General features: G+C 42.2%; 1 protein-coding gene across 1 annotated transcript in view; it reads left to right on the top strand.

Moving 5' to 3' along the window:
* LOC122816369 (deleted in malignant brain tumors 1 protein-like) overlaps positions 1 to 25129 on the top strand; it is a 785349-nt gene that overhangs the window by 423109 nt on the left and 337111 nt on the right. Inside the window, exon 3 of the mRNA XM_044089117.1 lies at positions 18789 to 19097. Within this exon, the coding sequence (XP_043945052.1) occupies positions 18789 to 19097 (309 nt within the window). The remainder of the gene's footprint in view (positions 1 to 18788; positions 19098 to 25129) is intronic.

Here is a 25129-nt window from a genome sequence, read left to right as displayed (position 1 = left end):
GTGCCGGAGTCACAGCCTTAAACTAAATGCCAAAAAATGTATAGTCATCCCCTTTGGGAAAAACAAAGTACCCACAAATTATCACATAGACAGCAACCCACTGAGTACGGAAAAAGTAATCAGAGACCTAGGGACCCAAGTCGACAGCGACCTCTCATTTGACACCCACGTTGCCAAAGTGGTTAGAAAAACATTCTACCTTGCACACCTCATCATGAAGGGATTCACATCCAGATCCAGGGATGTCATTGTACCCCTTTACTCCTCCCTCATCAGACCCATGATTGAATACAATGCCCCATTTGGTATGTACCTCACCCGGCATTTGCAACAGCTAGAAAGACCACAAAAGTACCTCACCAAGAGGATCAAGGGTCTCCAACATATGTCTTATTCTGCCAGACTAAAGAAACTTGAGCTCTATTCAGTAGCATACCGCCTGCTCAGAGGTGATCTCTGCCTGACGTACAAGGCCATGTCCAATCAGGATCTGATGGACATGCTCCACCTCAAAAAATCCAAATCCATCAGGACCACGAGAGCTAAAGACTTAAACCTCGGCACAAGTATGAATAGGACATGCTGGAGGGATAGATTCATAACCCAGAGGCTTCCCATGCTTTGGAACAAGATCCCAGTTCGTATTAGGCAGAGCCCCTCACTTACTCTCTTCAAGAGAAATCTTGATGAGTGGATGGGAGATTGTAAGTTTACCCCAGTGGTCACATCTGTGTCACTGCTAGACAGGGGCACAGTAAACTAATTCTATTATATAAGGGGACCTTCATTGTGTCACTACTAGACAGAGGCACAGTATTCTAATTTTATTCTGTACATTTTTTTACCATTTCATGGGGTGGCAAAAGCCACATCACTATAGCTAGGCTTACAAATGCCCCAGGGCAGATAGCCTAGTACTATACTATGAAACTACGAAACTATCATGTAGGTGAAGGTTAGATGCTACTCAAGGTTTGACCCTGTGTGTGCCAGCATGTGGTGCATCAACCCATATATGATATGGTCATGGCCTATGCATACAATACACTCACAATACACCTAGTATGATAAGCCTGCTGAGGTTAGCAAATATGAAAAAAAACCTTTGTGCAAACTGTCAGCAAGTATTGTTTGTATTGCACCCTGTAACTCCATATTGCTTGCTGAAGTGGAAAGACGTACTTAGTTTAGATTAAGAACACCGCACTTGCCAACTGTGTGTGTCTCCCTGGGAGGAGCAGCCTTTTTGGAGACTACTCAAACACCTTAAAAGTGGTATACTCATCTTTGTCAATTCCAGTGATGTCACCATCCTACAAATATACCTGTGGAAAAATGAAATCCCAATAATGTGTATAGCGTGTTGTGTAAATGCATACTGCTGTAGTATTGTGATGTAGGGAGATAGAGGTTTGAATCCTGCACGTGTCACCCTGGGGAAATGCAACCTTTTTGGAGACTGCTCAAACACCTTAAAAGTGGTATATACATCTTTGTCAAGTCCGATGGTGTCATCATCCTACAAATATACCTGTGGAAAGGTGCAATCCCAGTAATGTGTATAGCGTGTCATATAAATGCATATTGCTGTAATATCAATGCATATTGCTGTAGTATCATAATGTAGTTAGGTAGGGGTTTAAATCCTGCACTTGCCAACTGTGTGTGAGGAGGAGCAACCTTTTTCGGAGACTACTCAAACACCTTAAAAGTGGTATACTCATCTTTGTCAAGTCCGATGATGTCACCATCCTACAAATAAACCTGTGGAAAGATGAAATCCCAATAATGTTTATAGTGCGTCATGTAAATGCGTACTACTGCTGTAGTATCATAATATAGTTAGGAAAGAGTTTGAATCTTACTCTTACTGTGTGTGTCTGTGCTTCAGGTGTGTGACACCGTTGGCCAATGTAGAGTGGGTTTTGATTTTTATAGTGTATAACATATCACAATGACAACTGTATGTGCATTACACATATTAGGTAGCTGTGGGGCAAATCCATATACATACATGTGACCTCAAGTATTTCATAGGTGGGTACTCTGCTTTCTCCATGAACGCATGTGTTATGTTTGCCAGAGCATGCTGGTGCTTTCCAGACCTTAGGTCACTTCTGTATGCTTGTGACAAGCTTAACCACTGCAGTGATCCCTGGGCTATGGCTTCCAATTCACATCCACTCATCACAGTTTCTATTGAAGAGTGTGAGTGAGGGTTTATGCTTGAGGCATATTTGAAACCTGTTCCAAAGTAAGCAAAGTCTGGCAAATATGACTAATCATTGTAGGTGTGCAACAACCTCTGTGGATCTGCATGCAAACCCTTTATTGCTTATGTGCTCCACATAGGGATTTCCAAAACCCTTTGGTAATGTGATTATCAAAGGAGAGATGACTTAACACATGGCTCTATGTATACATTAGTAAATGTTCCACATTTTGGGGACTACTACCTATGTGGTACTCTGGGGATACTTTGTTTTCTAAAAGTGGATAACTATTCTTTCTTAGGCTTATAGCTTTACAGCATGAGTTTGACACCAGGTATCTATCTGTATGATACCCTTTTGGAGGATGTGCGTGTCATTAAGAGAATAAAGTATAGCCCACAGTATGCATTTTCATCAAACATGGGCAGACATATCCCTACTGTGTTTGCTTGTACCTAAGAAAGCTATATGCCAAACAGGAGTGGTCCCAGGACTGAGTGCAGGTGAATACCACTTGTTACTGGCATAGAATAGTACATGGAGGCTGCAAATGTTACTCTGTGTCCTACATCTGTGCGTCAGTTGTCAAGCCATCATCTAACAATCGTTTATGGTCAGTCTGTTGAGGTTATGTCTAATACCAGTATGTGGGATGGGTATGATTTGCTGGTGAGCTATAGCTTGGCTGTGTTGACCTCCCCTCCCTCACCTATAGCCATGTTGACTGGCCTGAAGTCTACTAGATGTAGGAGCCATGATCTGGCCTTTAGAGAACCTAAGTGGGTATGGTGCAGTGTTTGCAGGTTCATAATGTCTCTGTTAATGAGTTCCATAATGCTGTGCTCCATAGCCTTCCAGATAACATCGGTCTGGCTTATAGAGTTTCCAGGACCTATTGTAATTCTACCCTTAATCAATTTATGTTAGCATTTGCACTGAGTGTGATGAGGGTGGACAGGTTTAAGAATACGTATATTAGAGGGTCAGGCCAGGTTTAAAGGTTAGTAGACCATGCCAGATAGGCAGGATTAAGTTGGTTTGTACATGTGCTGAGGAGGGATGCAGAGTATATTGTGAAACAGATGCTAAGGATGAAGCCGCCAGGTAACAGGAAAAGAGGAATGCCTAAGATGAGGTTTATGGCTGTGGTGAGAGAGGACATGCAGGTGGATGGTGAGACAGTGCAAGATGCAGAGGGCAGGAAGACATGGAAACAGATAATATACTGTGGGGACCCCCTAATGGGAGCATCCAAAAGGAGAAGAAGACGTTGTAGCTCAACCCTTGTGGACTGCGAACACCATTACCATACGTCATTCCACATGTATGTAACCTGTATAGAGGCTACATCTGGACAGAGCATTTAGGTGAGTGGTGACTTCATATGTCAGCTTGTGTATGACACAGCCAGGTACACTGTACAGTACCACTGCCACTGTGGTGTGGACCTTGTTAAAGAGATGTTTTAACTAGAGTGTCTGTGAATCATCAGGTATTATGTTCTGCAGGTCTGGAAATGTGGCCGTTGTATAGCGACAGGGTGGTGAAATCTACATTCAAACTGTCTGACAAGGAATTGGTAATGTCAGTCAGATAAGTGCCCTTTGTGGCCATTTACATTAACTGTGACCCAATCTGAGATTTCCCCTGTAGATTATAAACAACAGTAAAGACAGCTTTAGTGTTGTCTTTGGAATCGTTGCCATTTTGTATTTTAGAGCTTGCCTTGTATGTTTATTGAGGGATTGAATTTTCCAAATGATACTGACCAGAGAGGTTATCCCTTCTTGGTATGTAACTCTTTTTTGGTATAACATCACACCTTCTATTATATATTTAGTTTATGGCAGGGGTCCAAGAGACTAATGCACTTTTGCTGTATAAGTGAGAATTTCTTGTGTTTGTGATAGCACAGTCCATGCAACCCTGTAGGTGAACAGTGTGCATTAATACAGGATTATGCAGATGGGACACTGTTAGCCTTAGTAATGCAAACCATGACAGATAGGAACAAAAGCATCACCCACAGCATAGTGTCAACCCGTGTCATACACACACATGCGTACTCAAGTTCCAAAACGTGTGTAGTACAATGCATACTGGCCACCAAAAGAAACTATGGAGTGTTAACACTGGCCAATACAGTGCATGTCACCCTGTCCATGTGTCCAATATGCACGTACATGCAGACAGTGCACCTCCACCATGTTCACAAATGTACACCTGCAAACCTGTGCTGCACACACCCCACACTTACTGTCCACTGTATAACACATGCTCACACAACTACACACATCAGCCAAGTGGCACATGGGCAAACAAAACACAATTGGAATAAACACTGGTGGAAACAATACATTGCTAATTACAGCTTTAATGCATTATGGCTGCTCAGCTACACCTTCAAGGATGTCATTACACTTTACTGCTGACAACATGCTACACATTCAGCCATTGCTATACTTTATCAAAGTCACTCTGTGCATCAACACCATGTTAGCCTGTTCCTGCATCAATGTTACAGATGACAGGGGGTGGCACAGGTTTCATCATATACACAGGGTGTGTTGTTGGTTTGCCAGATGCCTACACTGAGCCATACAATAAACATGTGTGTGTGTGAGTGTGTGTGTGAGGGCCATGAGTACTGTTATGGGCCAATGTTGATGTAATGTGTGCGGGTATGTGTTTGCCTTAGGTTTCTGATTTATGTGTGTGTGTCTGCATGCACACAGTTCCACCATGTGGCTGCCATATATGGGGATTTGTGGGACAGCTACAGACTGTATCTGGCAGGCTTTACAGTTTACCATCTCTGGCCATGGATACAGAACCTGTGCCTGGCAGGGGTGCTACAGATAGTATCAAGTACTAATCCAGACTAGGTACTATCCTCAGAGGTTGACATATGTCCACTGGATCCAGGTCCCTGCTGGGACTGGCCAGAGCCATGTTGTCTTCTAGGACGGTATATGGACAACCCCCCCCCCAACATTGCTGGGGCTGGTACTGGCATTACGGGAGCTGCTGCGACTTGCTGGACGTACATGGCGACCTCCAGCTGCTGATGTTGCTGGCATACGTCCACGTCGATGTCTCAACCATCCCGCACTGTCCTGATACATGGACATGACATTGTATAGGACATCCAATCTCTCACCCCGACGTCTATCAATGACCTCACTGTAATTACATATGGCACCTGCTAGGTCACGGATACTGTCATTTACAGAGGTGTTGTGAGCCCTCTGTGCCCTTAGTCCCTGTCTGGTGTACTGCTCCTTTTGTGCCTGTGCCTCCATGACAGCCTGGAACATGCATGTGGTTGAAAGAGTTGTGGCAGTCTGCCAGGGGCATGATGACCAGCAGTGATCTGGCGAGAACCCCTGGGCATCTGCCTATGTGGTACTGTTCCAGACATCTGGTTATGGCTGCTGTGTCCTGATACATGTTCCATAGATGCCACACTGTCCTGGCCAGTGTCAACCATACACTGTCCCTCAGCTAAGGGCAATGGTGATGATGGATGTACAGGCAGTATGACTGTGTGCATGCATGGGGTGGAGACTTGTGTACTGTCAATTGGTGGGCCAACAACAGACCCTGAACAACCTGCCTGTGCCTCAGCACACCTATCCTCATGATCACTGTCTGTCTCAGTGACATCAGGTTCCCTGCTGTACTGAACCAGCCCCACTTCAGCACCTGTGAGAGGAAAACAGGAAATACACCTTAAGACCTGAACATGATGTCAGAACACATGCACACATGCACACATGCGCACATGCGCACATGCGCACATGCACACATGAACACATGCACACATGCACATGCACACACGCACATGCACACATGCACACATGCACACGTGCACAAGTGCACACATACACACACAAATACACTCTTCCCTAAAGCAGACACACACACACACACACCCACACACAACACCAGCAATCTCAGAACATACACAATAGCAGGTGATGGTGGGGTACAGTATCACAAGCAAAACAGTCATATCACACGTCAGCATGTAGGACATGTGTTGCTCAACAGCATGCAGTGCAAGTGTAGACAGTCCTTGTTACTAACACTATACATGGCTTTGATACATGTGTTTTGTTATTAGGTGATTGGCCTCCCCCTGGAACGCAATACATACATGGACATAACATTGCTGTGCAAGTATTCAAAACTCTGTAATGTACTGTGCACCATAACTCACAGTTCTGCATACCATGGCTGGATGTGTATCTGTGTGTCAGATATATATCCGATACTGATTATAGCCTCTGTGTCTTTAGCAAATAATTGTGGACACAGTTTTAGCACATGCATGATGACTATTCACACAACATCATCAGTGGTGCATGTATAATTGATGGAATACCATTCTTCCACATACCCAATGTACAGTAGTTATGGTGAGTGTAGATCATATTTGGACATGCCAGTGTCATCCATGACATGGCATGCTAAAACACAACTGCATATTTAAACATCACACATACCCAATGTTTGTCATATGACCTAGCCACTCAATAGCATCACAAGACATATATGTGTCAGTTGTGCAAATGGTGATTGGTATGCATATTGTTGAGAGGTGCATATGTTTGCACACACACAACATTAAGGTGTATAACAATGAAAGCTATGTCTAGTACTGTGGTTACAATAACTGGATGGGGTATAGTACCATAGGCCATCATCATGAAGCATCATGTGGTCACTCAAGACAACAAATGTTTCCCAAACCAGCACTAATCATGCTGTACCAGAACTGTACTACCTTGGCTACATTCACCATTTCACAACCAGTTGTTACATGGGTTTGTAAAGAAGCCAATAAGGAGCATTTCCTGACATGAATGTGTAGTGTGTTGCAGAGTGTTTAAATGCCCCATGATATGCCTCTACCCCTCAGGTATATTATGTGTAATGTGTGGATCAGATTTTGGATACTGGAGTGTGTCTTTACAGAGGGTTTGTGAATCCTTTATGTGTAGCATGTTAAAATGCTCGGTGTATGACATAGTTGTGTATGTTATGTGCATGTTGAGTATCAACTTTGCCTATCCAATGGTCACTACAGTGTAGCCACATTTGTTTGAGATGATCTGGGTATTGCATGTGTTTGAAGCAGCTAATCACATTAGTGGGATGTGCGTGGTCTTACAACAAACATGCACAGCATGCATTATGGGTAGGTGTGTTACATGTGTACATGGCCTACACCTTAACTATGACATGCACTTTTTATTTACAATAATAAATGTAAAACACATTTACCAGCATCTGTCCACTGTGTTGATGTCACCCCAGAGGGACCTACATAGAGATGAGACAGTTTGTCAGTGGCCACAACTGTGGCATTGCTACTGTGTGTTTGCAATCTTACAGTACAACAACAGTTTACATTCACAGGTCTACAGATTATGTTCCAAATGATCAGTATTGCACAACAACAGGCTCCACATCTTCTAACTATACACTCCACATCTCACATATGCATGATCTACCAATACAGATAACAGTAGTCTACAGATATTCCATGTTACCTGCATGATCCATGTGTGCTTGCTGGGTGGCTCCAACCTCCATCATGGTGTATGTCTGCTGCTGTTGTTGTTGGGCAGGTGCCACGAGGCCCAGGAGCAGCTCCTCCACTCTGCTGAGGGGGGATGGTGGATTTAACACCACCTCCTGTTGCAAGCTGTTGTCTCCGCACATCAGAAGCATGCTGACAGACATGTCTGAGTAGATCACTGCAGTGGTGGCATACCTGCTCATATGTCCAGTTATGCAGACCTAGCTCATTGACCCGCCGGACAACATCTTGCCACATTGCAGTATGCTCCTGCTAGTTCTGGCTGGTTCATGAGAACATTAGACTGTAGTGCTGAATCATACAGCTAGTAATGATCTCATCTTCAACACTACTATAGCTGGGATTTCTGTGATGTGCCATGATCCCTGGAAGACATAAAGAAAAAATATGTCTGAGCAAGTCATATGGCACATTTAACATTATACAGTACAGATATCACTGAACTGCCATATATTGCAACCTATTAGCTAACTGAGAGTGAAACACTTTAACTACCACTTATCACTGCTCACCCCACAACTGCTTGAAAATGCCTGGCTCACTCTATCTAATGAACCATGTTCTGCACAGCAACAAAATAAAATCAATATATAAAACTATACAAGAGTACCTGGCACACTGTATGCAACACAATGCACCACCTAGCCAGAGCAGATATACATCAAGCTGATGTGTAAAGAAATATGTCATCCATCACAATGAGTGTAAGGTCCAGTAAATGTATTACTATTATACCACACAACTTGTTAATGGCAAACCCGTGGCCAAAATATGTGCACGATTGGGAATATAGGTCGCATACTGCTGTAGTCCACTATAAATGTTGCTAGATACACAGTTATATGTTTTACCACACATATGACAGAGGACATGTTACAGACATACCCACACACACATCAGACATAATTACAGGACACAAAGGTATGGCAACCCAGATAAGCTTTACATGTGTACAATACAGTACTGTGTGTCAGTACTTACAAAACATTAATCTTGGGGAATGTAATCTGTGATGAATACAGGGACCACACAAAACAGTAGACACAAGCAATGTGGGCATACACCATACTTTGCTGTACAGACCCAGAGCTTCAAGTAGTACTACAGTACACACAGGATTTGGATTCAACATCAGTACCAATCAATAATCATAGATGTAGTGCTTTAGCCTCCAGTGGCACACCCCCGTTAAAACCAAGGGACTTAATCACACTGTATGCCATAGCACTTTTCTGCCTAGCAACAGAATACACAGCTTTTGCTGGGATCAAAGCAAGGACCCATAATACCATGACATAAACAGTTTCCCACTAAGTTATCCCACAAATACATATCTTTGATGTATTCACAAACATATTGACCATCACAGTCAGTCAAATGTACAGAGAATCTATTGCAACAAGTAGATGTAGGTGTGTATGAGTATATATGACACTCTCTCTCTCTCTCTCTCTATATATATATATATATATATATATATATATATATATATATACATATACACATCCATTGGTGTACATATACATATATTTGTAGGCACATATACATTTCACCTTTCATAGTGGGAATATCAATTATACAAAGGATGTGGGGTGTACAGTAATGTAATAATATTGCAGTCTTGTGATAAATGCATTGAAAGTGTTCACAGCCCAGGTAGCTTTAGCAGGCCTCACTGGCTTCAACATTGCAAACTGAGCAAACCACCCACACTGCTTAACCACCACATGTCATATACCAGCACTGTATGCTGTCTTGTTCATCACACACTTAAACCTACATACAAATATACACATAATAACCTTCACCAACATATATATTTCCACCCTTCACAAACAGTTGCAATATGTCCCCTGCTCTATGCACATATACAGATGTGAATATAGACGACACATATATATTTCTCCATATGTGTGTGGCATACACACACAAGGTCCACACTGTTGTAAGTCCCTGGACCTCACAGCTGAGCTGTTGGGCCTTGCTGCAACACAAGCAGGTGTCACATGTGAACACACACTAACATTAGAGGGGGTATATATAGCTACAAATGCTAGATAAGCATACTAGACTGCTACAGCCATTGCCAATGCTAAGCTACACTTTAATATGACTATCATGCATGTGTTGCTCTGTCACACCCATGTTTATATAATGGCAGCACTAATCCCCCCAACAGCCATTTGCCACACTACTGTACAGAATACAGATGACATGGATCAGATTTTTGACATTTAATGCTGAGCTACACATTTCACAGGTATGTCCCACTGCCCACAGGTACACACTGTATTGTCCATAGCAGTAGTTAAGCAGGACATCTGTGCATAGATAAGTACTGCTGTCACATATGAATGGTTCACATTATGTAGACTACTCTTCCAAAACATCTACTACATGCCAGTAAATACATATGTGTCACATACCTTTCCTTTGTATGATTTGGTATTATTTCTTTTTCTTTTTCCTTTTCTCTGTCTCTCTCTCTGTCTCTCTCTCTGTCAGTCTCTGCAATAGAGTGATTGAGTTTGTTGGCAGCGATTGAAGCCTGCTTTTGTATGTATTTGCACATGAGCATGTGATGGCCTCTGCACCAATTAGTGGCCACCATTTGCTAATTGCATGCAGCCTGCTGTGTAGTAATTGCAGTAATCACTGTCATAGCAACCCAGTACTATAAATTGCTAACTCAGGTAGGCGTGGCCCTTTCAGCTTTCCAAGATGGAGATCATCCTTGTTTGCTGTGGACATCATTGTTTGAGACAGAAGGTTGGTATAGTTCTTATATCAGAAGCCAGGGGTGTAGCCAGTGATTTAAATGTTGTACACAGACGTAAATGTTGCTGCTTCCAGTACACACTTGTCAGTGTAGAAATGTACTCACCCCTCAAAATGCTAACACAAGATACATGGGAGGATGTACTTTCTTTTCAAATTTTACAATTAACTGCCATACAAAGCTAGTTATTGAGATGTATTCCTTTGGCACAAGAATTGTTTGAGAACTGCTATACTGTGAATATTCATTTACTCAGTTCTAAACAGTTTGTGCTTTTTTAGTGTTGACATTAGCACAAGCTGCTCAAGAAAACTGGACACATTTCAGTACTGTGAGTATGCTTACCTACATCGTTGGTAGACCCTGCACATACAGGTATATTCTACATTTGGGTAGGGGTGCAGAAGTATAGAGAGCATATGTATTATTGTGTGAATTTTATCTTGCTGGACTTACAGGGTTGCTGTGTACATGTTAGTTTATCAAGGCAAATAGTCTGTCTGTGTGACTCCCAACTGTGGACCTATCCACACGGTAGCCAGAGATTAGCCTGTTATTCTTTGTCTGTGCACCACACAGGTCTTTTCAGCACTAGATTAATGGCATTGTTGCAGTTGGTTGCTACCAGTACATGGCTATATCCTTTTGTATTTCAGTGTTGTATTCCTACATAAGGGTATGCTTCCGGAACTCCTTCCAAAGCTATTTGTGTAACAGTGGAAAGGTTGCTATGCCTCTGTGTTTCTGTCTCTGCCAGACCTCTCAAGCACTCAGGTACATACTTGAACAGACTCAGGGAAAAGTAGAGAAAAAGTCAGTGACACCTTTAAAATATTAGTGCCATTAAGTTGAGACTGAGAGAACTAGAGCATATGGATTAATACACCTTTTCTGAAGTAAAATAAGTTTCTAACTCTTAATTATTGTCATTACTCATTACGTGTAATTCACCACCTTTCTGGCCCAAGTCAGTAGTTTTCAGAGGGATTCAGAGGGACAGAGCTAAATTTTATTTTAAAATCAGGGACATCCCTGAAAATTAGGGACAGTTGGGAGGTATGGCCTCTGCCCTAAACAGATATGCCAGTGTTTGTCCTGCTGTGATACTGTGTGGGGTTTGTAAAGTGATGGTGTAACATTATTTCCTGCTAGAATGGCTGCTTCTTATCATAGTCATGTAATGTAATCCCACAACAACTGTTGCTAAAGATCCACAGAACAAGTTGTGTGGTATGACATTCCTATTTTTCCTTTATATTCACTCATTCTGATACATGATATATTTATTTCAGCACTAACTTGTACATCTACCTTGGCTTAGTGATACTTCATGCAGTGTAGTGTGTACAAGGTCCCGGGTTCGAGACTGACAGAGGTCTTTTATTTTGCTGCTGAGCAGAACAAGGGCCCTCACATACAGAGTGACTAAGGCACTTTTAAGCAGTTGTAAGCAGGTTTGCGTGATGCTTAACAATGCTTAGCTAAGCACAAACAAGCGCACACTCGCTCAATCCCACTAACTACTGCTTAATAGTGCTTACTCCCGCTAACCCCGTGCTTATTTCTTTGAAAGAAAAGAAAATGGGGAGATAGAAAAGTGGTGAAAAAGGGGCACAAAGAGGGAAAGACAGTAGGGAAAATAGCTCGGGATATGCAGGACGGGTGTAGGGAAGGTCCATAGCTGCCCATTTCTTTAATAGCAACAGCTGTGCATATGGAATAAATTTGGAGGTACAAATGAAACCTTCAACCCCTGAGAGAGGGGTGAGGACAATAAAGTATGTTGTAATGCCAATTAAATTACATTTTATGTGTCCAGGGAACATGTGTGCAAAATGGGCAGCTACGTATGGGGCGTCATTTTTTTTTTGGGAGCAGATTGCCCTTTTTTTTTTTTCAGGTGAGAGTGGAATGTGGGGTAGGGAAGTAGGTATATTTGGGGAGGTAGGTTGGGGAGGTAAACAGACAAGACAAACAAGATGCATACAGGGGCGGAATATGACACGTGGTGGGTGAACACCATTGATGGGGAGGGATGTTTGGAAATCGCAAGCCCATGAGCCCACAGATGGCAACAGTGGAACTGAGATCCCCACCCATGGGCAGTCAGCATTTCACCTTCACAGCCCAGAGGGTGGCTGTGTTGGGGGCTGTGTAGGAGGGGCTGGCTGACCCAGGAGTTGTGCCACTCATGCTTCAAGCTGGTGTAGAGGTTCTGCAACAGAATGCTCAATCTCTCTACGCACCACAGCCTGGACCATTCGAAGAGTGATAGGTGGCCCTCCTCCACCCACGCTTGCACATGGGGACCAAGCCCCATCCCCTGCAGTGCTTCCACCCAAAGGTGGCATAGGGCCAACGGAGGAGGAGGTCCCAGGCTGGGCACCGGACCTGCTGGTGTTAGGTGCCATGACCAGCTGAGGTGGTAAATGTGGGTCCGCTGAGACCGGCCTTCCCATATGAACTATGTTTTGGAGAATTTAATAAAGATATGGGTTAGTAACATTCAACAGCATTCCCAGTTAGTTATAACAGCATGCAGAAGTATTCACATTAACCCAACACACCAGAGTTTCAACAGTTGAAAAGCAAGCATAACACATGCATATATAGAACAATAGTGGACATTACAACAGCATGCAGGTTTATTGATGGTAACAGGCCAAAAATATTGTGGTATTTGAACAGGGCACATGCATAGAAATGAATGCAAATATTTATAAACCAATAGGACATATGTCCCAGCAAATGTTTTGAGATTAGACATACCCATTGAGGTGTGGAATTGCATTTTTATGCACATACAGTAGGGTGGAAAAGTTAGCTCAATTAACAACTTATATATCCTTCTAGTTTACACTACATTCTTATTAACTGCAGTTATATGTCCCTTACATGTATTATTACACTACCCAATGTCCTTCTAGTGTGCAATTGGATTTTGCTAGATCATTATATACATGAGCTGTATCTGACTTACAAACTGTTCAGGATGCAGATGTTAATGCTACATATTTTGAGAGTTGCTCACACACACTACTGCTGTGATGGTACACTGACAGCTCTACTTTCATATAATTATCTAGATATGTTCAGGTGAAATTATCAGTTATATGTTAACAGCTCCCTACATTGCTGGCAGAACACTGACATTTCTGGGGAACACAATACCAAGCTACTCATGTGCCAGATTAACCTGTACATGCTGGGCAACAGTTAAGGACTGTAAATATGCATAAAAGCTACTGGCACTCCCTTCATCCACTTTATATGGGCCTACACAAGTGTGGGTTAACTAACACTGCTTAATACAACAGTACTATTTCTAAAATGCAACAATACAACAGCATATCAAAGAAAATCACACAGACACACTCCAGGAATTATACCTTTATTAAAGAATTATTACACCTTTATTTATTGGGTTAAAACACTGTTTTGAAGGCTCTCTCATTTATTTTATATACCGGTACATGCAGAATAATTACTAACCTGCCTGGTAACGCAGCCTTTGCAGCCAATCATCATGGGCTTGCTGATTCATAGCCTGGACACCTGCAGCTGTGAAGTAAATGCAGTGATAATGAGACATACCTATCCATAGTATAGACAAGAATAGCAATTCTTAAATACTTAATACAATGGCTACTTACTCAGTACTGAGGCATTTGCCATCCCACAGGCCTCTTGGATCCACTGGGCCAGTTGATCCTCCTTGCATCGCTTCAGGTCAGAGTAATGGTGCCTGACCTGCTCACCAGTCCGAGGAACGTTAGTGGCACTGGTGAGATTCCGAGCTAGACAGTTCCAGGCCTCCATTTTGTATTGGGTGCCCTGGTAATGGTCCCGCAGAAGTCTTTCCTCATGATTGTGGACAAGGAGCCAAACCATTACTTTGGTCTCCTCAATGCTCCAACGTTGCGCTCAAAATCGAGTGCCTTCTCCAACCCTGGCCATGCTGACTGCAGATGGGAGCTACAACCAGTTATGGCAAGTATTCCCACCTGTGGAGCTTAAATATCCCTCATTTCCCACACTTATTTGTGATTGGCCAGTTTGGAAAAAACTCAGCTGTAGGCACACCTGCTTAGCTGATGTTAGCAATGTTTAATATTCCTTTGATAGATATGTGTCTGTTGAAAGTGCATGGTTCTGAAATGCTGTCATGGCTTAGTGGTTATGTACTGTGCCTATAGTGCACAGTATCCCGAGTTCGAGCCCTGTCACTGTTTTTTATTTTCCTACTGGCCAGACCTCAATGGTTAAGGTACAGTGAAGGAGACGTGGCCATGTTTGGCCGACTTTGCTCAACTTTGCCTGACATTGCTCAGCATTGGTCGACGTTGCCTGACGTTGCTCAATGTTGCCCGACATTGCTCGATGTTGCCTGACGTTGTGCTGGTTAGCGCGGTGCGCAGCTACGCGCAAACATGTTCTGTTTGCACTAGTTTGCGCAATGTGCAGCTCTGAGCAAAGACATTGCACTAGTTAATGCAGTGCTCAGCTATGAGCAATTAAATATAAATATGCTCAATACTGGTAAAATGTGCTTAGCAGTGCTTTACATTGCTTAAAATAATTCACTCATGCATCAGTATGCATAACCATTTCACCTTCCCATATACATATATATATATATATATATATATATATATATATATATATATATATATATATATGCAAAATTTGTTCACTACTACATATAACATTTCAATGCTTTTCACAAAACTTTAAATAATGCATGTCAGGAAATATTTTTGTATACAGAATTTCCAACAGAAATTGAAAAGTGTAGTGGTGGGACTCGAACCAGGAATGCCTCCTCTTTGTGTGATGGCTCTAACCATTATGCTATTGCTATCTCGCTTAATTTGCATATATTTTTGTTATTATCCTCTTCGGTGTCTAAACTGCTAACTGTAGCTAAGCAATGGGAAAACCTGCACAAACACGCGCAAATACAGGCAGCTATATCGGAAATGAAAAAAAAAATTTCTTTTACTTTTTATATTTGTATGGGGTTTACTATATGGGGGAGTTTAGTGTTAGAATGTACACATGTGAGCGGGCTTCCTCATGTAACTAGACATTTCCTGTGTTTCAAACTTGCAGGGGCATGGATTTTTGGACTGATTGGCAGTCCGACACGCCCCCTACACTCGTCCACGCTCCTTGTTAGTTTTAGAGTTGAGGCAGCGCACCCTCATTAATATGCATGGTGCGCTGCCATCTTACTCTTAGACTGGCTCTTCCATGTAAGACTAATTTAGTCTTACATGGAAGATTAGTGAATCCTGGGGTCTGTTTTTCTTTTTTCCTCCAGATTGCACAATAGAGTACTGGCTGTAGCAATACTTTATCACTGATTTCAAATTCCAAAACCAAGAACAGCTTGTAGTAAGATCAAAAAAGTTGATATGAAAACAGGATTGTTTCTGTACTTTATTTTATATAGACATTCTTATGACTAGTACATTTTAAAAGCTAAATAGTATCTCTAGCAAGCAGTGTTTCATTTCTATCACAACATTTAAATTACTAGAAGTATGTTAACATAATTGTTTCTTTTCTACATACTTTCAGCTGTTCAATAGACATTTCATCACTTGGAGGATCAACTGCATTTCATTAATTACATACTAAACCATTTATTTTAGTAATATACTGTTTTAATTCTAGTGAATTAACAGCAGATTTGTTATTCATCTTCTCATATTCTGTTTGAATACTGAAACTGTAGGCTATACGTTTTAAGTCACCTTTAATATTAAATTTCAATATCTCTACTTTTCATTTCTATAATTCAATATTCCAAGGTGAAATTACATTACCTTTGCTCAGTGGAAGAATGAGACAATAAGTCTATGCCGTTTTCCCTCTGAAGTGCATTTATCAGTCTATCTCCCTTACTATTTTCCTCACTCCCCTTCACTCTCGAATCACTGTGAATTAATTCCCAACCATCTAGTTTGATAGTTCATTACACAAGTCCACAACCTCATCTGTGAAAAAAGTATTTACAGATATCTAAGGAGCAGTTACTACTTAAATATGGTGGCAGTACCCCCATTCCATTTTTGTCCTTCCTGATCAAAATGGCTCTTCAAATCTCCTGGTTCTTGTATAACAGTACTAAACTCTCATCCCTTCTGGTAAGAAAGGAGAACTCTAGATCCACTAACTCCAGGCCATTTTCCTTCCCCACCATTTCGTAGATCTATCAGGTATCTTTCATCTTTATTGCATCTGGTAGCTTTATGTCCTTTTCTTAATATATTATCCAGAACTTCATGCATCATTTAAGGAAATTAAGGTGTATTTTGACCAAGGATCTGTAGAGTGGAATCATTACCACCTTGCCTCTGAACTCTAATCCCCTGAGGATGTATTAGTTCATAGGTTCATAGGTAGGTACTAGGCTATTGGCCCTAGGGCCTATTTAAGCCTAGCCAAAAAAGTACCCTGGCTTCTGCCACCCAAGAAAATTATTTTCCTGTGCTCCTGCCGAGCAGAACCACAGAGGTAATCTCTGGGGTGAATTTTCTATTTCCCATCAGATCATCAAGATTTTTCTTGAAGAGTGCTAATGAGGAGCTTTGTTTGATATAGATAGGTAGTTTGTTCCAGAGTATGGGAAGTCTCTGGGACAGGAATCTATCCATCCAGCATGTTCTGTTTATTGTAGTGACAAGGTTTAGTTTCCTAGATCGTGTAGCTTAGAGGGATTAGAATTTCTTTAAGTGGAGCATGTCCAACAGCTCTGGGTTTGACATAGCTTTGTGTGTTAGGCAGAGATCGCCTCTGAGTAGGCGATATGTGACAGAGTAAAGCTGGAGTTTTTTGAGAAGGTCTGCATAGAGCATCTGTTTGAGGCTGGTAATCCTCTTTGTGGGGTATTTCTGTGGTCTTTCCAGTTGTTGTAGATGTCTTGTGAGGTGCATATCAAAAGGGGCATTGTACTCTATAATGGGTCTAATGAGTGATGAGTAGAGGGGAACAATGACCTCTTTTTTTTCCTAGATGAGAAACCTTCTGGGATGAGGTGTGCCATGTAGAAGGATTTCCTGACTACTGTGGTGATGTGATTATCAAAGGAGGGACTACTGTCCACCCGTGTCCCAAGGTCTCTTATCACACTTTCTGTGTTAAGTAGACTACCACCTATGTGGTAGCTAATGGGTACAGAGTTTTTACCAAAGGGGATGACAATGCACTTTTTGGCATTGAGCTTGAGGCCATGGCTTTGACACTAGGCATCTGTCTCCATGAGGCCCTTTTGTAGGATGTCCACATCGTTAGGTGTTTTGATTATGGCTCCATGTTTGCAGTCATCTGTGAACTTCATTAGCCAAAGACATTCTGTGTTAGCCTGTACTTCAGAGAAGTAGATACCAAACAGGAGAGGACCAAGGACTGAACCCTGTGGTACTCCACTTGTCACTGGTCTGAAGTCAGATTTGGAGTCTGCTACTTTCACAGTGTGGGTTCTGTCAGTGAGCCAGTTAGCAATCCATCTTGTGACACAGGGATTTACACCTAGTTTAGTGCAAATACATATAACATGCACTCTGTATACAGAGCTATATTATTTATTTAATTACGTATACAAAGGGCTAACATTCTACCACATCTTTCCCTTCTAAGGGAATTTTGCCTGAAATAACCATGAGGAGCACATGTCATTATAGGATATGTAAAGGAGGCACACATATACCTAAAATAGAGCATTCTAACAAGAAAAGTATGTCGATGCCTAAAAGGAAAGAATGAAACCTTGCTATTAGAATTTCAAACTATAGAATGGCTCAGATAAGATGTGATGTGGCCCAAACCTTATGATTTACTGCTACTGTGATTTCTTGAAGGTCTGCTTTTGTGATAAGTATACATACACACAAACCTAATTTGTTCAGGAGTGTTATAGCTGTACATGAGTTAACAAGTCTTATCACCATTAGCTTGAGATACCTCTTAGAAAAATTGCTTTTGAAGTCAGTTTACAATAAAGACAATTTAAGAATTTCTTTGCTGGCTAGAAAAATCCCTTTTCCAGCTTATAAAGATGTAAATGGCAGTGACCAGAAGAAAGAAATACTCTTTCCAGCTTATAAAGATGTAAATGACAGTGATAAGAAGAAACAAATACTTTTACTAATTATTTGTTATGTACCAAAATGATGTGTTTTAGCTGAACTGCGAATTGTAAATGGTCCAGATCCATGCTCTGGAAGAGTGGAAGTCTATCATAATAGTGAATGGGGTACAGTGTGTGACGATCACTGGGACATAAGTGATGCTAATGTTGTCTGTAGAGAACTGGGATGTGGAACTGCCATTTCAGCACCCGGAAGTGCTCACTATGGACAAGGAACTGGGAAAATAATGATGGATGATGTAAACTGTGGAGGATCTGAATCTTCACTGAAATCTTGTTCCTTCAATGGATGGGAAAAGAATAACTGCGTACATGGTGAAGATGCTGGAGTTCAATGTGCAGGTATTCATATAGTCTTTTACTAAACCTCTAAACCTCATTTAAATGGTCTTTAACTAAACATCTAAGCATCTTTCAGCTCTCTCCTTAATGTATTTGCAGTAGTGACACAAAACTTATTTCAAATATAACTCTTCTTTCAACCACTTTCTTAAAGTATATGCAACAATGAGTCCTAATGCTCAAAATGTTTTTCTACTGTATTCCTAATGTATATATAGCAATGAAGTTGAATGTTCAATGCATGTCTAAAATGGTGTTGCATTTGTTGTGTATCAACATAAATTGTCACTGCAACTTAGCTCAGGAAGTCATTGGATAAAATCCATGGTACAATCCACCTAACTGCTTAGCAAACTTAAAATAAATAAATAAATCTATACATTAAGCTAGCTGGTTGATAGATATTTCAGTTGCTATAAGGAATGCCTTCATAGCATAGGTAGTCTAGATCCCTCAATTGCTTTTTCTAGGTATCTCTGGTATATCCTTTTTTCAGGCGAACCCAATGACACCTAATAAAGTCAACATTGATGAAAACTCACTTGTTGTCCTGGTGAATGAGAAATGCACTGTGGAGTTGCATATTGAAGCTTGTAGCCATCATCCTTAAAGTGGCCTATCAAAGTTCTTACCTTTGTGAGTGTGTAGTACAATGACATTACAGGCACCGTCATCACATCCTGTAGTATCAGTTGATGACCTTTGAGGTTTCTGGTCTCAAACAGAAGCTGCAGAGACATTGGGATTTTCCAGTCTGTCACCCTGAGTAAGATATCTGACTGCTGGGTGGTTCATACTATTCTCCAGGTAACCCTACAAGGGGCTCAATTACATTATTTGACTCAGGTCACCAGTGGTGCAAACAGGCATCCTGCCTCTGCACTGACTGTGCAGTGATTTCTATAATTCTTGGAGTAGTGCTTTTTAATACAGTATAACCATAGTATTTAAAAAGTAAGTAAAGCAAAGGAAATCTGATAATAATCAGCCAAGGAGTTTTGTTTTCTTGTAATCACCAGTAGCTAAGTAATAGCAAAACACAAATTATATTTTAGTACTATGTATTAAGTGTATGAATGTGATACTCTAGAATAATTGTAATAATATAGTTATGTATGCAAATACAATTTTACCAAAATGAGACAGAAAATGCAGGCACTGGTACTTCTTGAAAGTAATCCTCTCTATAGTACCTGCTGTTGATCATATATCATTGTGCAAAACACCTGTCTGGCATATTGAGGGATTCCCACATATAACTATTGTGTCATTTGTGATGGCCCACCACTGGCAACAGTAATCAAGGAGCCTCAATCCTCACCAGTAGTACCAGTAAAAGACATACATTGGGAGGATGACAAGTACCCACACAGTATTTCCAGATGCAGCTCTTGGCATCAAGTGCAATTTCCCATAAGAGCACACAGAGACCACAGTCAGTTTAGGGCTGGTTTCTCTCTCTTTCTCCAGATCCCAAGTAAGCATCCCCACTGCCACAGCTATAGAGTTGAGATCACAGCTTGAGTGGCTAAGCCAAGACCTCCAGCCCCCTCTCTGTCCAACCAGTGCTTTGTGTCCCTGCCCAAGTAGCTGACACACACACTCTTTGAGGTTTGATTTACACACACACACACACACACACACACACACACACACACACACACACACACACACACACACACACACACACACACACACACACACACACACACACACACACACACACACACACACACACACACCTGGGAAATGCTGGCATAGGTTTTCTAGCTATGCCCCCTTCTGCCCAGACTATAAGTTAGTTATTACTGCCACCAGCCAACTCCTTATCAGTTACCTTCCAGCTGATGTTGTAAACAGTTACTGCATCTTCATGAACTCATACAGTCAAGGAGTCACAAAGGCAAGGTGACTCTCTCTGTGTACTGGGGCGGGGGCACCTAACCCTAAGATTTCTTGATAAGACCAATAGGGCTTAAGACTTCAGCTGCTCTCTAGCTCTTCATTTACAGGCATGGGGTAAGCATCTGACTATACATGAGGATTTAATTTCCTGTAGTCCAAACAGAACCTGGTTTTGCCCTCCTTCTTTGGTACCAGCACCATTACAGAGGCCCAGGGACTGCTGGACTCCTGGATTACCCCTAGTTCCAACATTTCCTGCATCTTCTCTCTCAGAGTCTGTTTGACCCTCTCAGGCACCCTATAAGGAGCCTGCTTAATAAGCCTTTGTGTCTTGTAGCCACATGATGCTGCACCAGATGTGTGCACCCTGGTTTCCCAGTGAACATGTCCCCAAACTCCTGTAACACTGCTTAGATTTCTCAAACCTGGATAGGGGATTGCTGCTGAGACATTGCTGCCCCTTCCACTGAGGTGACACTCCGAGCTGAGCAGATCAGTCACCAGATCCCCCTCAGACTCCTCCTGCCATGCACTGGAAATACTCAACACAAGGGCCTCTATATCATGATAAGGTTTCATCACATTAACATGGTACAATTTATGCATTTGCCTCCTGCCTAGCAGTTCTACCATGTAGTCAATATCACTGACCTTCCTTACCACTTTGAAGGGCTCCTCCCAGGCTCCCTGCAGCTTGTCATGTCTGACAGGAATGAGAACCATAACCTGCTGCCCCACAGCATACTCTCTAGCTGTAGCATTCCTGTAATACTAGACCTTTTCCCCTGCTATTGGGCTTCTACCAGGTTCTCCTGGGCTAGGCCCATGATTTCTCTGAGCCTTGTCCTGAGGTTTAGGGCATATGCCACAACAGACTCCTTGTGGGATTCATACTCACCCTCCCACTCATGATGAATCAGATCTAGAGGTCCCCTCACCCTATGTCCATACAGCAAATCAAAGGATAAAAAACCTCTGGATTCCTGGGGAACCTCTGTAAGCAAACACCAGACAGGGCAAATATTTGTCCCATTCCCTCAAGCTGGTCTGCAAATGCCTGTAGCATGGTCTTTAGTGTAGAGTTTAACCTCTCAACCAGACCATTAGTCTGGGGATGGTAGGGGGTGGTCTTTAGGTGCCTCACCCCATATTGCTTCCGCAGACAAGCCAGCAGGTCTGACGTGAGATTGGCACATTTGTCAGTCAGTATTTCTTTTCAGAAACCTACCCTGCTGAAAATCTCTAACAAAGCATTTCCCACCATTTCTGCCTCAATGGAGGATAGAGCCACTGCTTCATGGTATCTGGTAGCATAATCTACTACCACTAGGATATACTTCTTCTCTGTGGAACGTGGGGTAGTCAGGGGCCCCACAATATCCATAGCTACCCTCTGAAAAAGCTCCTCAATCACAGGTAAAGGCATCAAAGAAGCCATGACCTTGTCTCCAGCCTTGCCTACCTTTTGGCACTGCTCACAGGTCTTGCAGTACACTGTTAAATCTCTGAAAATCCCAGACCAATAAAAGTTCTGCATAAAATGTCTCATGGTACACTTTATGTCCATATGACCTGCAAAGGGAATATCATGGGCTATGGCTAGAAGTGACAAACTGTAGGCTTTGGGCACTAAGAACTGCTGTATTCTCTCACCCTCTAGCCTTCCCTCAGGGGTCCACTCTCTATAAAGTAACCCTTTATCCCACTATACAGATCCCCCTTGCCTTGAAAATCACATGCCTCACTAGCTACCTCCCTTAGGCCTTATAATGTAGGGTCTGAGAGCTGAACCTGCCTTAACTCTCTTTTTGTAACCCTTCCCAGCTCCGCTTCCACAGGAAGTCTGGTCTTCACTGACAGCGGTGCCTCACTGCCAACCTGTGTACTACTACTCACCTCTGCCCTTGCAGTCACTCTGTCCAAGGAAACATCAGTACCCACAAACAGCTGTGGCTCACCTTCTGTCTCACTGCTACAAGGTATCTCTTTCTATGAAACAACCAACACAGCAGTCCTGGCTTCAAGTTTGTGGTCTGTCTGCCCCCTCATGCTACTAAATCATTATTCTTGTCTCCAAACCTGACTGCATGTAACTGCATGCACACATGGTACTGTATTATCAAATTCATTCCTTATCAGGACATCTACAGGGATATCCTCAAACACACCTACTTGCTTGCTTCCTTTTCCACCCTCTCAGTCAAGGTGAACCCTAGCCAAAGGTATTTGGAATGCAGTCCCTCTTAAAGCTCTGAATGGAGTGGACTGCCCATGCAAGTAGTGCTCATCTTTAAACATCACAGGCTTCACAATGGTTAGGTCAGAGGCTGTGTCTCTCTTAGCAGTGGCCTGTTTCCCATCTATTAAAATAGGATATAAACTCTTGTGGTAGTATGATACCCTTGTTCTCTCCAGACAACTTACTGCTGGCATTCTGTCATTCCCATTTACTGGCTCTCCCACCTTTTGTTTCCCCCTTGCCTCTGTGGACATCTATATGCTGTATGGCCTCACTGGTTGAATTTAAAACATTTGACCCTTGGTCCTGGATGTGTACCTGGACTAGTGGCTTCCCCTGTAACTGGCGGACTCTGTTTGTGCAGCTTAGACTGCCCACCATGGGTTCCCTTACACCTATAAGCAACACTAGGTACCCATTTCCTGTGCAGTGATACCCTGCTTGCTAGGTATAGGTCTCCATTTTTCCCAACTCATCTGTGGTGTTACATTCCCTATCTGCTAGCCAGATTCTCATGTCCTCAGACAAAGTGCTAAGGGCTTGTTTCCTCACCAAAAGGTCTGCCAGCCCTTCAAAAATGGTGGCCTAACACCCACTTACCCACCTATGAAAATAAGTGCTTAGTTCAGCAATATATTCACACACACTTTCATCCGCCTTGTGTTTAACTTTTTCTTTTATCTTCAGGTATTAACTTAAAGCACTCTAATAAACAATTTTTAACAGTATTATAATTTAAGTAATCAGTATCAGACAATTTAGAAATAGCAGTTACAGTTTTACCTTGGTGTAAGGAGGTTAGGAACCGTACCCAGAGCCCTTAGTCAACATTATACCGTTTACATACCCTTTCAAACATATGAATAAAACTGGCAAAATTATCACACTCTCTAAATTGCGGAAGAAATTTACTGACCTTTGTTGATTCTGGGTTTCGGTTACTCTCTTCACCATTAACTCCATGACCCTGGCAAAGAGTCAGCATCTCCTTTTCATGTTGCCACTGCCTCTCATTCTCTTTGGCTTCCAGATATCTCAGTCTCTCTGCTGATTGTAATGCCATCTGTTTCTCCTTTTCTTCAGCCTCCAAATACCACAGTCTCTCTGCTGATTCTAGTTCTAACTGTTTGACCTCCAGTTCAAGTCTCTTTAACTCCAGACAGATCTTTAAGTCCTCTGTGGAAAAGTTGAACTGTCCATTTTCTGAGAGTTGTACATCCACAAGTCCAGTCCAGTCTGGTTGTCTTCCTGGTTGCTGGTCTGTTGTACAGCTGTAACCTATGGCTGCAATCATCTCTCCTTTAGTCAGGTTGGCATGCACCAGTCCTTTGGCTTGGCACATCTCTGCTAAATGACTCCTTGTCAGTTTGCCATACTACTCTGCTGACATCCTTGCCTGGTTTCCCTGACTAACTTAACAAACAAAAAAAGATAAAGGTATTGTGATATGAAATGAATGTGTGGATGATTAAAAGTACAGACACCTTCTTTAATGACCACTGTTTACAAGCTACAGGAATTCAATATCCACACCACTGAATCCTGATATATGGATATATCACCACTACCTACCAGTATATATGATGCCCACCACTGGAAACAGTAATCAAAGAGCCTCAATCCACACCACAAGCACCAGTGGGGGACATACATCAGGAGAATGATGAGTACCCACACAGTATTTCCAGATGCACCTCTCTCCATCAAGTGTACTTTAAGGGCTCCTCCCAGGCTGCCTGCAGCTTGTCATGTCTGACAGGAATGAGAACCATAACCTGCTGCCCCACAGCATACTCTCTAGCTATAGCATTCCTGTAATACTAGACCTTTTCCCCTGCTATTGGGCTTCTACCAGGTTCTCCTGGGCTAGGCCCATGATTTCCCTTAG

This window comes from Protopterus annectens, chromosome 1.part1 (assembly GCF_019279795.1).
Source record: "Protopterus annectens isolate FY-2018-M chromosome 1.part1, PAN1.0, whole genome shotgun sequence".
NCBI lineage: Eukaryota > Metazoa > Chordata > Ceratodontiformes > Protopteridae > Protopterus > Protopterus annectens.
This window is presented reverse-complemented; position numbering and strand designations above follow the sequence as displayed.